The 16,329-nt window shown below is 41.4% G+C and overlaps 1 protein-coding gene across 1 annotated transcript in view; it reads right to left on the bottom strand.

Annotated features, from left to right (window-relative positions):
* Ush2a (usherin) overlaps positions 1-16,329 on the bottom strand; it is a 678,886-nt gene that overhangs the window by 157,884 nt on the left and 504,673 nt on the right. Inside the window, exons 47-49 of the mRNA XM_021198607.1 lie at positions 15,435-15,633; positions 13,253-13,421; positions 1,620-1,841 (exon numbers count right to left, since the gene is read on the bottom strand). Coding sequence (XP_021054266.1) covers positions 1,620-1,841; positions 13,253-13,421; positions 15,435-15,633 — 590 coding nt within the window. The remainder of the gene's footprint in view (positions 1-1,619; positions 1,842-13,252; positions 13,422-15,434; positions 15,634-16,329) is intronic.

Here is a 16,329-nt window from a genome sequence, read left to right as displayed (position 1 = left end):
TGCTGAATAAGCATGAAGAACTGCATTCAAATCCCCAGTGCTCAGGTAAAAGACTAGCATGGCTGAATACACACCTGTTCCCCCAGCACCATGGAGACTCGACTGAAGGCTGGTTTGCCAGCATAGTTCCAGGTTCAGTGAGAGACCCAGTCTCACAGTCATAAGGCAGAGAGTGACAAATCAAGACAACAGATGTCATCAGACCTCTGCATGAGCACACATGGATACATACAGCACACATACACACACACACACATGTTCACACACGTGCATACAAACACATAGGCAGATATACACAGACATACAAGACACACACATATACTCACACACACTAACATACATGTACACACTCATGCACACATGAACATACACACACATGCTCTTACACACATTCATACACATGCAAACACATAGGTACATATACAGAGATACACCGATGCACACTCACATATACTCATACACATGCACATATTCATGCACACAAGAACATACACATATACACATATATATACACATGCATATACACATGCACAATACCCACATTCAAGCATACATGCACACAAAATTAGATTATATAAGTGAGGTTTCCTAGACTTCTTTTATATTTATAATTTATTTTCTTAATATGAATAAATATTTGTTTTGAATTTTGTTCCTTTCTTCCACCCCTTCAAACTGCAAGCTCAGTCCACCCCAAACTCTATTCTGGATCACCCGTGTGATCTCTGGTAGGTCTCTATTGCCCACATTTCAATTTCCACATTAATTTAAACATTATTATTTTGTGGTATCAAGAATCAAACTCCAGGCCTCACATATACTAGCAAGTGCTTTACCATTGGGTTATAGGCCTGTGCACCTTTCCCAAGCTATAAAATATGAATAGAAAAAAATCTATTTGTGGAGTAGTTATAAAGATTAACTTTGGCAGCAATGTACACAAGAATAGACACTATACTTGGTAATAAGGCCTTATCTAGTAGTAATGCTTACTATTAATATTGTTAGTAGTAAATTAATTTAATATTAGAATATATTCTTAATATTAGACATATGAGAACAAAAAAGTAAAAGATTAATATCTCAATGTCATTTTAAATTATTTTGTCTACTATTAGTACTTATTAGGAAATATTCTTCTGATATAGAAAAAATACATTTATGTAGGAGTTTGTTTTGATTTAGTATTCTTTTGGTGGGGTAACATTCATAAAGAAAGTCTTTTAAACAATGTATTTTTTCAAAAATGTATGTGTCTGAGGCTTCAATGTCCATGGAGACCAGTGGAGGGCATCTGGTCTCCTGATGCTAGAGTTACAGGTGGTTGTGAGCCCCACAACGCAGGTACTAAGAACCGAACTTGGGGTCTTTGCAGGAATACCAAGTGCACTTAACCACTGAACCACATCTTCAGCTCCAAAGAAAGAAATCTGGTGTGTCTTTATGGAGTAGTCTAGGTACACTTAAAAAAAAAAAGATTTTAACTGTTACATAGCATATTTCTCCGTGCTTCATTAGATTAATTCATATGGGTTTTAACTATTTCATTTCTAGGGCAAATCCCTCCTCTTCCCTGGTCATCACCTCTCACATCCTGTAGGACAGACAAGGGACCTTACCTGGGAGGTAACTGTATACGGTCCCCTCTTCACCTCCACCACAGCACTGGAAGTCTTGGCTCACCATCTCTTCCCCACAGCACTGCTGTTCATAGCCATCCTGGAGCCTCCCGGCACAGCACACCTGGCTCCCGGAGGTGGCGTAAGGCACTGTGCCGCAGCAGGCATCACCAAAGCCCACGGACACCCGGTTGTGCCTCTCATCGGGGCAGCATATCTCTCCTGTCGGATTAGGGTGATAACTGTTATCTTGTGAGTTCGATTATGCTTCAGACTCCCAACCAAGTGTTAGTGCCATCCCTTCTGCAGGCAGAAGACCGGGAGAGTGCTCTATTGGGGGTTGTAAAATTGTAACACAGCCCCCAAACTTTTACATCAGAGATGGAGTGGTAGGTGGGGCTGCTTAAATCCACACATACGGACCTTCCTTCCTGTCCCCTTTCTGGTGTCTGACCAACATGACTTTGTGCTGGGACATATTCCTAGCTATCCTTGGCTACGAAGCACATAAGCCACAGGTTAGATCGATCTGCCAGGAAAGATCAGCCTCTACTTCCCTGTCATATTTACATGCATATGATTCTAAATATCTATGTAAAATCCAAGAACCACAGAGGAGAAAAAATGTGGAATTTGTTTTCCTGAGATGGAATTGTCTTATAAAATTATTTCCAGTTCCACCCATTTTCCTTCAAACAACATCATTTTGACCTTTTTAAATGGCTGAAACAATTTCCATTGTGTATGAGCCACATTTTGTCCCTCATTCTTCTGTTGCTGGAAGCCCAGGTTGGTCCTGCAGCTCAGCTCCTGTGAATAGCACTGTAGTAAGCACCAAGGGGCATTTGTCTCTGTGAGGTGGTGTCTTGAAGTCGTCTGGGTAAATACCCCAAATGGTATAGCTGGATCACATGGAAGACCTCTTTTCAGTGTTTGGAGGAACCTCCATATTGACTTCCATTATGACTTTTGTGTCGCGTTTCCACCAGAGGTGCAGGATGACTCCCCTTGCCCGCATCCTCACCAGCATTTGTTGTTATTTGATTTCTGCCAGGAGTCATACAACTCAAAGTTATTTTAATTAGCATTTCTAGGGTGCCTAGTGAGGTTGAAATTTCCTTTTCCAGATTTATTGACAGCTTCAGAATTTTATTTCATTGTGACTCCACTGCTCGTTTCATTAACTCCTTTATTAAGCTGTTTGTTACTGAGTTCTTTGCTTATTCTAGTTGTTAATCCTCTGTCAGATCTACAGTTGGAGATGGACTCTCCAGCATTGCTGGATGTTTTTACTCAACTGTTTCCTTGGTTGTGTAGAACGTTGTTCCTTCCTTGATATCTCTTTTGCCGGTTGTCACTCTTTCCTGGTGACGAGATGGCTCTTCAGGAGTCCTTCCTGAGGCCAGTGTCTTGAAATTTTTTCCCCACTGGGAAAATTGTTTCTTAATAAGGATATATTTACTTAACTAAACAAAATTCTTAAAATGGGAAGATAATTAAGTGAGTGGAAGTAAAATATTGTATTTAGCTAAGCACATTCATAATTTGCAGAGTTATGAGAGATAATAAATTTCCCTAGAGTTCTTACACACACAGAGTGTCAGCAAGTGAGATTCTGAGAATGGAATTAATATTTTAAAAATTTAGATGCAAGAATAAATTACTCCTTGGCTTGGTGTCTCAAGAACAAAAATTTAAAAATTCCAGATAGCAAGTTTGGGTTTTATGGCTGTGAAGGGACACCATGAAGACAGCAACTCTTATAAAGGAAAAACTGAATTGGGACTGCCTTATCATTCAGAGGTTTAATCCATTATCATGTGGCAGGAACATGGTGGCATGCAGGCAGACATGGTGCTGGAGAGATAGCAGAGAGTTCTACATCTGGGTCTACAGGCAGCAAGTAAAGAATTGTGTGTCACTAGGCCTGATTTGAGCTCCTGAGACCTCAAAGCCCACCCCTTCATAATTCACTTCTTCCAACCAAGGCACACCCACTCCAACAAGGCCACACCTCCTAACAGTGCCACTCCCTAGGGATCTAGCATCAAACACCTGAGTCTATAGAGGCCGTTCCTAATCAAACCACATCAAGCTTCTCGCTGCTGGCTTTATGCTGTTTTGGGGTAGTTTAGTTTTATCGATGGAGGGGCCTTAAAGAGAGAACTTATAATGCTTATTGTGAGGATATCTCAGAAGTGGCTGATGGTATTTGGTGGCTCTAGAGCATACACTTCAACCTCTTTACTCCCCATGGTGTGTGCTTTACTTTTTGCTCCTTGAATCTTGACTTCCTCCTCTTCCTCCCTTTCTGCTTCTCTCTTCTCTTTATGGTGAAGGAACCTTCAATAGCTCATCCCCACTTCCTGTATTACCCCTTCTTAGGCATGTTTCTTTCCCTGGACTATATTCCTTGAATACATTTGCAAGGTGTATGAGCACAGTGGCCAGGCTAAGTAGTTGGATGATTTTAAAACATAGTCCAGAGGTTGTATAATATAAGCAATAAGTTACTAAGCTTTAATAAGGAAAGGGCCAAGTTCAATGAGGATTGAGGGAGCTCAAGGTCTTGGATGTCCTTGTTCTCTGTTAATTAGCTCATTTTCCCAGGAGACCTACAGTGTAGGTACAGAGGAAGCAAGATGAATTGGTAGGAAAACCATGGGGCAGAATCTGCCCATGGCCAGAGACACAAAGGGTAGCAAATAAAGTCAAGGATTCCTAGCAGCTACCATCAGGTCTTTCCTGTCCAAACTCATTCCTTAAAAGACTATGCTACTAGATGATAGCAACAAACTGATAGAAATATAACCTTTCCAAGACTGAATGGGAAAATACTGAAAATCTGAAGAGACTCTGTAATTCATAGCAAGAGTATATGATTTACAGAGAAACTCCCCACAATGAAAGCTCTGGTCAAATGGCTTCCTTGGTGAATTCTATTTATCCTTTAAAAACAACATCAATGTAATCTTCCAGAAAAACTAAAAAATGGGGAATAAGTCCTAACTTATCTATCAGTGCTACAATACCCTGATAATAAAACCAGACAAAGACACTTAGAATAAGATAGGACAGTAGATGCCAATCCCTTAGGAATACTGATTTTGGAGAAAAAAAAAAGCCTAGAAAAGAAAAGAAAACTATCCTAGAACTATATTTAAAATCACATTACAAGAACAGCACCTCATAACCAAGAAGGATTTATTCTGACCAATGAGTCAACAAGGCGACATGGCTCGGGGGATGAGAGTGCTCCCTGCAGGGCGAGCCTGAAGGCTTGAGTTCAACATCAAGATCCCAGAATGGGAGGAGAGCCTCTTCCTACAGATTGTCTTTTGACTTCTATAAGAGCATATGGTACACACACACACACACACACACACACACACACACACACACATACACACGCGCACACACACGCACATGCATGCACGTGTACACACACACACAGATAAACACACACAGACAGACACACACACAGATACACACAGATACACACACACACGCACACACACACACACACACATGCATGCATGTGTACACACACACACAGATAAACACACACAGACACACACACAGATACACACAGATACATACACACACAGACAGTCACAGATACACAAATACACACACAGACACAGACACGCATAGACACACACACACATACAAAGATTAAACCCAGTTTAAAATTATGTGTATGTTTTTGTGGGGTATACACACACACACAGATAAACACACACAGACAGACACACACACAGATACACACAGATACACACACAGACACACATAGACACACACATGCATACAAAGATTAAACCCAGTTTAAAATTATGTGTATGTTTTTGCGGGGTATTTGCATGTGGTTTCAGGTAGTTGCAGGTTACTGACATGGGTGCTGGGAGCAGAACTCAGCTCCTCTGTAAGAGTAATCTGCACTCTTAACCACGGAGCCATCTCTCCGGACTCATCAACAAACTTCCTTTTTAAAAGTTAGCAGAGCCTTCACAGGACCAAAGGCCTCTCCTCCCATTGATAACTGACTAGGCCATCCTCTGCTACATATGCAGCTGGAGCCATGAGTCCCACCATGTGTACTCTTAGGGGGAGGGACTGGGGGAGGGAGTTTTTGGAGGGGAAACCAGGAAAGGAGATAACAATTGAAGTGTAAATAAGGAAAATATGAGAGAGAGAGAGAGAGAGAGAGAGAGAGAGAGAGAGAGAGATTTTAAATCACCACAAATGTAAAGAACCATAAAGGGAAAAAAACATAGCAGATCAAAATTAATAAATGTAACACAACATTATCCCAACAACAGAATAAGGGGACGGTGGGGACTTGTCCTCAGCTGACATAGAAAAGGACAGAAGGAAGCTTTTCCTCTTTCACTGTCCTCAACAAGGAAGAACTGCATGGACGGCTTCAGCATAGTGGGGTGAATATGAAGACCCCCCGCCCCGACTAACAGCCCCTCTCTCAGTGGACAGACTGGGAGGCCCTCTAAGATCAGAGGAGGCAAAGATGCCAGACTCCACTTCTGCTCTCTGCAGCTCTGGATGGACCCAGAGTGACCACACAGACACAGAGGTAACAGATGAAGTACAACGGAAGAGGTAAAAGCATGCCTGCTCTCAGGCAACATGACCTTAAAGGGAGGAAAAAAAAAAACACATTTATTAAAGAAAACTAGACCCCAGAACAATGAATTCATCAATGTCTCAATAGACAATGTGTACACAAATAGTCCACTAGGCCTCTACACCGAAAGAACAAACAGTCTGAAAGGGCTGAATTTAGCACAGCATCAAAACTAGAAGATACTTCAGAATGAGCTCGACCAAGAATGCCTGCAGACTGAGAGCTACAGGAAAGAAGAATCCCATAGCCATGGATTGTAAGCCACTGTTAAGATGTTGATGCTAGCCCAGGTGACCTTCAGAGCCAACATGGTCTGTCAAAATCCTGATGCTTCTTTCAGAAATGGGACGGCCATTCTAAAAGCCACACAGATGACAAGGAATCCCAAGTAGCTAAAATGATTTTGCTAAGAACAAACAAAGTCAGAAACCTTCCACTTTCTGATTTCAAACTCTACTTCAAAGCTACTGCAATAAAACAGTGTGGTATTGGTACAAAGGATGATGAAAGACCGTATAGCAACAGATTCACTCGTGTGGTCAAGCAATCTTTAAGGTGTTAAGATCACTCGATGGAGGAAAGGAACATTTCTGCTGGAACAATTAGTGCTAAGAAAAAGAAACACTCACATGGAAAAGAACAAAGTCAAAATCTTACTTTATCATATGCCACAAAAATGAGCTCAAAAAATGTATTGAAGATCACAAAGTAAAACTAAAATTCAAAATCTTAGCAGAAAATGCCCCTGGTCGACTTCACGATGGTGGACTGGGCAGTGGTTTTTCCGTGATTTGCTCTGGATACAAGGTGAAACGTATAGCAATGAAACTAGACGGCTTTGTATCTGCCAAAACTTCAAACCTTTGGGCTTCAAAGAAGACAACAGAATCACAAGGAAGACACTGGAAAAAGTATTTGGAGAAATCATGAAATAACTATCTTGCTATATAATAAAATGCCAGAGACTAAGTAATACAATATTAAAGGCCTATTTAGTTCATATTTCTGGAGCTTGAGAACATGGCACGAACATGTTCTTGGCTCTGGGGAGGGTCTAGTTATAAAGAACTTCACAGGAAGTGTGTATGAGTGAAGGGAGTGGCAGGCACATGGCCAGACAGGCTGGAGAACTTCAGGATCAGTGCACTTCCACCAAACTCAGAAATGGAACAAAGTCCCTTCTACGCAGCACCCCGAATGACCCCATCTCTTCCCAGAAGGTCCCTCCTCTGAAAGCAACAGCACACTGAGGGCCAAACCTCACATATGAACATCTAAAGGCGATAATACAGCAAGCACAAGTATGAAAAAGTTTTGAAGAACTCATATATTAAGAAGTGCACAAATAGAAAAGACTCAGATAGCCTATGAATCACATGGAAAGATGCTTAATATCACGAATCACTAGGGACAAGCAAATCAAAACTCCCGTGTCACAGTTAAATTATAATAGCTATTACTGAAGAGGAGAGACACCACACACACACACACACACACACACACACACACTCAGGATATTAGCAATGGCGCTGACTCCATTTGTGGTTTAGGTGGAAAGAATCCAAATAGCCATTGGTGAATAAATTCATAACAAAATGTGGTGAATGGAATTCAGATTTAGAAAAGAACGAAATCCTGATGCAAGGTACAATGTGGGTGAGCCTTGAAAACGTTGCTAAGTGAAAGAAGCTAACAAGAGAAAGACAAATACAGCGTGTTCAACTATGTGTGCTTGATTGTCTGAGGACCTTAGAGCCAGTGAGGCAAAAAGAGCAGGGGTGTTTGCTATGGTGTCAGCAGCAGCCAATGATGGCGGAATGAGCTTGAGAACAGTGATATTACTGTAATAGTAATACACCTTTATATCTATTTATTGTATTTCTATAGCCTATTTACCCATTTATATTGCACCTCACACCTGTCTGTCTATCTATCTATCTATCTATCTATCTATCTATCTATCTATCTATCTATCTATCTATCTATCTATCTATCTATCTATGTATCATTTATCTGCCATTTATTTATACCCTGTCCTTGTTTCCTCTGAATAGAAGAATCCTCTGCCTAGTCTGAAATATAATTACCCACTAGTCGTAAACCTTTCTTTAGCCAGAGAATATGGTGCCCCCTAGTGGCAAATCTAAGGTGTCGCATGTTTCTGGGGTATTACCTAGCAATAGTGTTGAGCTCAGAGGGCACAGGCTGCTTATGTCGGTATAGGGGAAATACAAACTTTTCTGTGACGCCTCTCCTGGATTGCGTTAATTATTTTAGTCATAGTTACCCAAATTCATTTACTGCCTGTAGAAAAGGTTTAGGGAAATGAAAAAAAAAATAAGAAGGGATGTGTATTATATCAATGAGAAATAAAACTCTCTTTCCCCTCAAAAACCGGGCTATTAGACACAAGATACAAGGATCAGTCACCTTCTCATTAACCTCTAAAAATGAGTCTTTCAGGCCAGGCTTGAAGATGTTTCCTCTCTAAATGGTACCATGCAGTCTAAAAGTTAATTGTTATTCTTATCAAAGAATGACCCACATTAACACTTCTCTGGGGTCATTAGCATATTTATAAAAAAGTGGGGCGAAGGAATGAGTATTCTCCTCTGTTGCTCTTTGTAATGTGTAGCCATGGAGCAAAATCTTGAGAGGAAAAAAGGAGTAATATTATTAACCAATATTTCAACTCCTCCATAAATATCAAAATGCTGCCTGCATCCCAGCGTGAAGATTGGAGACTGCCGATTGGATTTTAATTACAGCAAGACGCAAGACAGTTTGGGGTCACTACATCTCTTTCTTGATGTAAATGGCCTTAAACTAGTTAACAAAGACCATGGGCTGAGGACCCAGGTCAGAGAGACATCCCTTCATTTAGATAGATACAGATTAGCAACTGAAGCAGCGCCCGGTTCTCTCTGAGGATGGCGTCTTTACGTGTTTCCTTATCTTGACAAGATGGGATAATGTAACACTGTGGGAAAACAAGTGCATGTGTGACGTATGTGCACAGGTACACATATAGTTTTGACACGTAGGTTTATACACACATATCTGTACAGTGTAGAAACTTAAACTCTTGCTTTAAAAATCAGTTGTTAAGGGATGATGAAAGAGCTTAGTGAGTAAAGTATGAGAATGTACTGAGCAACCATACAAACAATAAAAGGAACAGAGCAGCAGCAGCAGCAGCAGCAGCAACAACAACAACAACAACAACAACAACAAAACAAACCAATCAACTTGTAGTCTGTGCCCGTAGTTGCAGAGCTGATGAAACAGAGCTGGGAGGGGCCCTGGAGCTTGGTGGCCAACTGGTCTAGTTGAATGGTTAGCTCCAGGTTCATTGAGAGATATTGTTTCAAAGAAGATGGAGGCCAGGGGAGCTGACTGTGTAAAAACATTTGCCACCCAAGCTTGGCTATGTGCATTTTCCCTTCAAAGCCAGCATAAAAAGCAGGATGTGGTGGCACTCATCCCTCATCCTGGTACTCCTAAGGAAAGACGGGAAGAGGATAGAAGAGAGACTTGGCCAGAAGCTTATGGGCCACCTATCCTGGAGTATGCTATGGGGTGACAGAAAAGGGAGAGACCCTGCATCAATCTGCAGAGAGCTAAGAATGGAAACTCAAAAGTTGTCCCCTGGCTTCCACCTGCTTTGTAACGTTTCTTTGTCCTTTCTCTCTTCACCCACCTCTTACATCCATGAACACACATACACACTAAGTTAAAAACCATATTTTTAAGTGAAGTGTGATTGAGGTAGACACCGACTTCTACCTTTAATCTCTACAGTACACACATGTCCATGCACACAGAAACATGTCCACATATCACATACGTGGACATACATGCTCATAGCCAGTTATTAGGAGGCTTATCTAATGTCAGTGAAGTCCCCATAAGTTTCCATTTATTTAATTTGTTGGAACAAACATTAAATTTTATTTTGAAGCAAAATGTAAGTAGATTGTTTCCTTAGCCCTGCACTGTTGGGCTTGAAGAGGCACAGACAGGCAGAGCTTCTGTGTCAGATGCTGTGCTAAAAGGCTAAATGGGAACAAGTATGAATCATTAACTTTGTGGGCCAGAATTATTTTCAGGGCATAACTAGTTTGTTGCAAATGATAATATCAAAAATTTCAAAGTGACTTTGAAAGAAAACTCTAGTCTATATTTGTATAAGCTATTTGTATTCTGTTTAGTGGTGTGTGAGACTCAGGGTCCTCCCAGGCTCTGCTGGACGGAAGAAACTGAGAGCAGACACCAGGAAGCATCCGTCTCATTTCTCTAAGTTATAAAGCAGTTGTTTAGAGGAAGGAAGGAGAAGAAACATAGCCGAGAGCCCCCAGCTGTGGACATTCAGAGACAACAGAGTGTTGGACGAGCTTTATTTGATCAGTTGTTAACAACTGTGAAACAGAATTTAATGAACAAGGCAACAATCTTCCACAAAATCCTTATACTTGCAACAACAAATGTCCTCCTAAGAAACGGTGCCGCGGTGTATTCAATTATGAATGTATTCTTGCTGGAGAATCAGAGAAAATAACTTTAATATATAGATTTTTTTTTGGCCTCTGACTCAGAGGGGGAGGCAAAAATGGTCAAAGTGAACATTCACCATTATGAACTAACTTGGAGTATTTATCTCAAAACCCAAAACAGGGTCAGAGAATCCCTCTCATGATCTATTTGGGTGGTTACACTTGTATGGTAAACAATGAAGATTTGAACATATGCCTTAACTAACCACAAGTTCAACACAACAGCCATGCTGAGCTGTGTATCTCAGACCTCTCAGCTCCCTTAAGGCATCTGAAACAAACAAACAAACAAACAAACAAACAAACACTCTCCTCTCTTCCAAGTTTGCTTTCTTATCATCAAAAACACATCACTGGGACTGGAAGGACAGTTCAGTGGTTAGGGAAGCTTGCTGCTGGCTCCCAGCACCCATCTCAGATAACTCAACCACCTGTAACTCAAGTTTTCAGAGATTAGACTCATGGCAACATAAACTAAAACATATATACAAGCAAACAAGTCTTTAGAAGGAGAAAGACATCAGTGGTAAACTTAGGTGACAGGAAACATATCTATATTTACAGTGGCTTTTCCAGTGTCAGTAATGGTGTATTGGTCTAGAATAATCCTTTAAAAGTACCCACAATGTTAATGAAGTAGAGAGAAAACACAATGGGAACAAGAGGGAGGCAGATTTGGGGGCCTTGTCCATAATCAAGTAGCCCCTAAAAGTCACATTCCTCTCTTCCCTGTCATCCACACATAGAATATACTCTCGCTCCCCTTGTACTCATATCACACCTGCTAGATGCAAAGTGACAGTGCCATTATGTCACCTAAGCAAGCTTCTTGCTGACCCATGTGGGACAGGGAAAAGGCAGGAGGCAGAATGCTGTCCCCAGAATGCTCAGTGGGTAACAATGTTTGCCATGCAAAAATGAAGAACTTCAAAAGCAGGGAACAGCTGCCAATCTGTAAACCTGCAGCTATCCAGTCACCAGCCGGACCCTGTGTTAGTGGAACAAGGCAGAGAGTGATAGGCCAGAATATTGGACAACCTCTTTTGGACTCTGCACATGCTTACATGCATACAACACACACGCACACACAAATGCACACATGTGCGAGCACACACACACATGCACATGCATGCACACACATACGTGCAAATAAGTAAATAAATTCTAACCTCATGACTAATGGAAAGCTACCCAAGCCCAGGCCACTCTAGCATCAGGTTTGTTTTTGATTTGTTGAAAAGGCAGTATAAATGTTTTAATCAGTACTATTTGCCTCTCTGCAATCTCCTTTCTCTTCCACAGGAAGTTTGTGCCTGTGATGTTCACCCTCTGCCTCCTGTTTCGTTTCTATTATCGCTGAGGTGGAGGCTCCCTCCGACTAGCATCAGGAGAGGGATTTTGAGAGAACACAGCAGCAAAAACATCCCGAATCTTCAGGTCATACACGAATCTTGGTGCACTGTGGATTTCTTCTAAACTCAGTTTGTTACTGTAAACTGCAGCTAAGTTGGGAGAAAACCTTTAAATCCAAAGCCTATCAGTCACCTTTCACATAAACGGTGGCCGCCACTGTCCTCATTCCCTATGTCCTTTACTAGGCACTGTTTCACATCATTTAAATTTGGGAAACACGTTCTAGCTTACTTAGCTGACAGTCTGAACCACTGGGGTTTGGAACGCTCACGCAAATGGAACCTGCAGCTGTCATCCACTTAGGAAGGAGGCATGTGGGTCTCAGAAGGGACATGGAGGGAGTGGAGGGAAGTCTCACAGCTGGGTAGTGGATGAGCTGCTCATTGCTGTGGCAAAGTACGTGAAACGACTTGAGTTAGGCAGGGTGACAGCGACCCATACTTGAGGACATACTCGTTTATGGTGGGGAAGGCCTGGTTCTGGAGCCTGAGGTTACACTGGCTCTGTAGCTATGAAGCAGAGAGGGATGAAAAGCAGCTGCCTTCCATCTGTTTTCTCTTTTCTTCTGTTTAGGACTTTAGCATTTGGGATGGTGCTGCCCACGTCCAGAGGGGAGTGGGGGGGTTCCCTTCTCATTAGAGCTCTTTGGAAAGACACTCCTTGTCAAAGGTGTGTCTCCTAAGTGATTTCAAACCCGGCCAAGCTGACATTAAAGAGGACCCATTGTGGACAGTTCATGATTCATAGATTTGATGATGAAACCATGAAGTATGGGGATGAATCGAGCCACACAAGGTAAGATCTCTGTAGACATTCCTGTGCTCAGGAGATATTGGAAAGTCTGATAAGTCACTCTCAGCTCCTTCCACCACAGCTGGAGAAACAACCTTTAAAGCACACCCCTTGCTCTGCCTCTGCATGCGGTCCAGGTTTTAATGGAAAAGATCTTGAAAGGGTTTGCTGGCATGGGACACAGGCTTACAGTTTCAGCTTCTGAGCTGTTGAACACTGTGGCAGAGGATGCTCACCTGGAAGGATTCTAGTGTAATGCCCAGAGCAGCACCAGTGGTCTGGCTGTGCCTCCCGCATTCGCCCTCCACAGCAAACCCCAGTGGCATTCGGAGGGACTGCAATGTATTTCTCCTCGCAGCAGCTGTATCCAGGCTGAGGGTCATACAGAAGCCCGTCACAACACACCTGAACGTGAGCAATAGGTTTTAGAGAAATACTTTTAAACACAAGCAACTTTACATTTAAAAACAAATATATCTGCTCAATTAAGAATACAGTATCTTGTGGACTGTAATAATGTTCTCCAAAGGCCTGGAAAGGTGATTGTATAACCTACAGCTGTAAATCATACAAATTCCATAAATGTCAGTTGATACAAAGCAGCTCTCCTTCTCCAACTAAGCTTTGGTCTGTGTTATAACATCATGTGAATGTAAATTGCCTTTAGAATGCCAATGCTTCCAGTATATAGTATAAAACACTGCTTCCAGTACTTAAAATTGTAAAGGAAGCTTGCTTCCCACTCATCCTTTTATTAAATAAACTGAATCTTCCTTATAATGTATATGATCATTTATTTATGGACCTACTCTTCCAATAAGGCAATCTTTCTCCTCTCCCTGCATATGTATACACATATGTATGTATGTATGTATATATACACACACATATAAACTTATGCAAACATATATTGCAGACTGCTACAATACAAAAATAAATTTATATGGAAATTAATGTTGAAAAGTTCTTTTAACTCTGTGTTTTTGCCCGGAGCTAGCTGCAGAGAAATTATATGCTTGAACAATCAAATAAGTATTTGTATCTTTATGCTATATATAAACCAGATCAAACCCTGAATATTGGCTGGAAAACAGCCTTAGAACTTGTACTTGGCCAGTGTTCCTTCAGTTAGAAAGACACTTCTGTGGCACACTAAGATCGATACTGTTTATCAAGCACTTTCCATTTTCCTCTTGGTGATGTTTCCATGTTGGAAACAAGCTCAGAGCAGAGACAGAGAACACAGCATCAGAGTCATCCACAGGCCCACTTGCTTAGAGGCTCATTTACAAAGTCTCCTAAGAGCAAAGGAACCAACTGTAACCCAGCTACCCAGGCCAGTCTCCTAATTGCCTTGTTGGGTTTAGTTGTCAGCAGTGAGAATGTAGGGTCAGTCTCACTTGGAGCATAGGCTGGACAACCCTTCCTTCCAATGTCATATTCTGCATGAAAAGCATGTGGAGCTCTACACACCCCTCTGAAGAGTTCCATGAGGAGGATTTTTTAAAGTGTTGTTCTGACCCTTTCATCAAAAACAATATCAACTCCCTGCATAAAAAATACTAGACAAAATACATTTGCTTTTCTAAAAGTTATGTATTTTAACAAGCAGATATTTCATATAAAAAGTCCCTACCATGAACTTCCATGAACATCTGCACACTCATGTCTATATCACACACATGCACACACTTAGTTTAACACATAACAGTTTTAGAGATATAGCATTTGTAAAGTTTCCAGGCAGCTGGCTTTCTGCGTGTCTTACATAGTAACTACTGCTGAGCGAGGGGCAGCCACAATAATTTGTATTTCGATCCATATTGCTTCAGAAACTCACTTTATTAATTACGGAGTTCCTTTCTAGTGAATCTTATGGATTTAGGAGCAGCCTTCGTCATCGAACGCGCAATGCTACTGATAAATAGGACATTATTTCATTAGATGAAACCTTACCTTCAAACAAAGTAGTTTTCTGTGTTGTTTGTCAATAAAAGCCATTTACAAAACCCTCTGTCTGGCTGTATTATTGATCTGATTCCTAAACAGCAACTAATATGAACATTAATCTATAAATGACCATAATTCTAAAATATTTCTGACAAACCAGGAACAGTCCGGTTCATGGCAACTCTTCAGAGCTTTGTAAGCAGACAGATATTTGGAGCCGAATGGACTTAAAATAATGGAAATTTCAACTCCCTCAAGCCAATAAAATTCAGGGGGCCCTTATCATCCTAATAAACCCACATTTCCTGAAAGCATGATGAAAAATGGCAAGGCTGAATGCTCTTGAGGCCAGTAGGGTGTTGGTAGAAATCCTTCCTTCTCTATGGGGTCTTCACAGCGTTAACATGAGAAGCATATATCACAATAGAGTGTGGTGCTGGCTTTCCCTGGTGGTGTAAAGAGATCTACCTTAGTCCCTGGAGAGTAGCACATGCGCCCACAGACTTTTCCAGGGTATTGGCACTCGACTGCTTTGCAAAGCTCATCATTAGGTTTGTCTGTTAACTTCTGGGTTTCAGAGCATGGGCACCATGTTTTCCGTAAAACGTCATACCCGAGAATGATACCATTTGGATGAGCTGGTGTTGTCCAATCTATTTGAAGTGACCTGCAACAGATAAAAATATACATATACATGTGAATGCATATTTGCCTCTCTGTGTGTCTGATCTGCTTCATAATTACATGTGTGAAGCACCACTCCAGGCTAGATTCAAGACTATTAAAAAGACAACATTTAACACAATTGCTATCAACCTTGTTTACACAGCCCTTCAGATTGGTCAAAGGCTCTTATTTCATGAGCAATTCTCTGACTGAAGCATGGATGGGAGGAATGACACCCTCACATGTCTGTCACCTTCTCCATTTTTCTCTGTAGGATATCTTCAGTAATGTTTACTATAGTGGTGTAAGAAAGCCCCCGAGAATCGTGAAGAGCCCTGCAGAATCCCGGCTCTCTGAGACAGTGTCATCACCTGTCTCTGTCTGGATCTTGCAGTGTAAATCTCTAAGGCTGGCTCTTACACTTGCTGCCACGATCAGTTCCCAAATTGAGAAACTCCTCAACATCATCAACTTCCTCCAAATGGTCTCTGGCATTTCTTTGCATTTGAATCACTGCTAGATAGATTGGTTCTACGGTAACTCTAGCTCATATGTGGTTTGTGGTTGGGAATCTAGGAATTGGAGGTTCCCATAACATATGCCCTTATCAAGAACATTTGATTTCTTAAAAAAAATTGAGTGATCGTTTCATTTTAGACACCGGCAGACTTGGTGGGGCTGGGGTACAGCGAGCATG

This window comes from Mus pahari, chromosome 5 (assembly GCF_900095145.1).
Source record: "Mus pahari chromosome 5, PAHARI_EIJ_v1.1, whole genome shotgun sequence".
Taxonomy (NCBI): domain Eukaryota; kingdom Metazoa; phylum Chordata; class Mammalia; order Rodentia; family Muridae; genus Mus; species Mus pahari.
The sequence above is the reverse complement of the archived record's forward strand: the minus strand, read 5'-3'. Positions and strand labels throughout refer to the sequence as shown.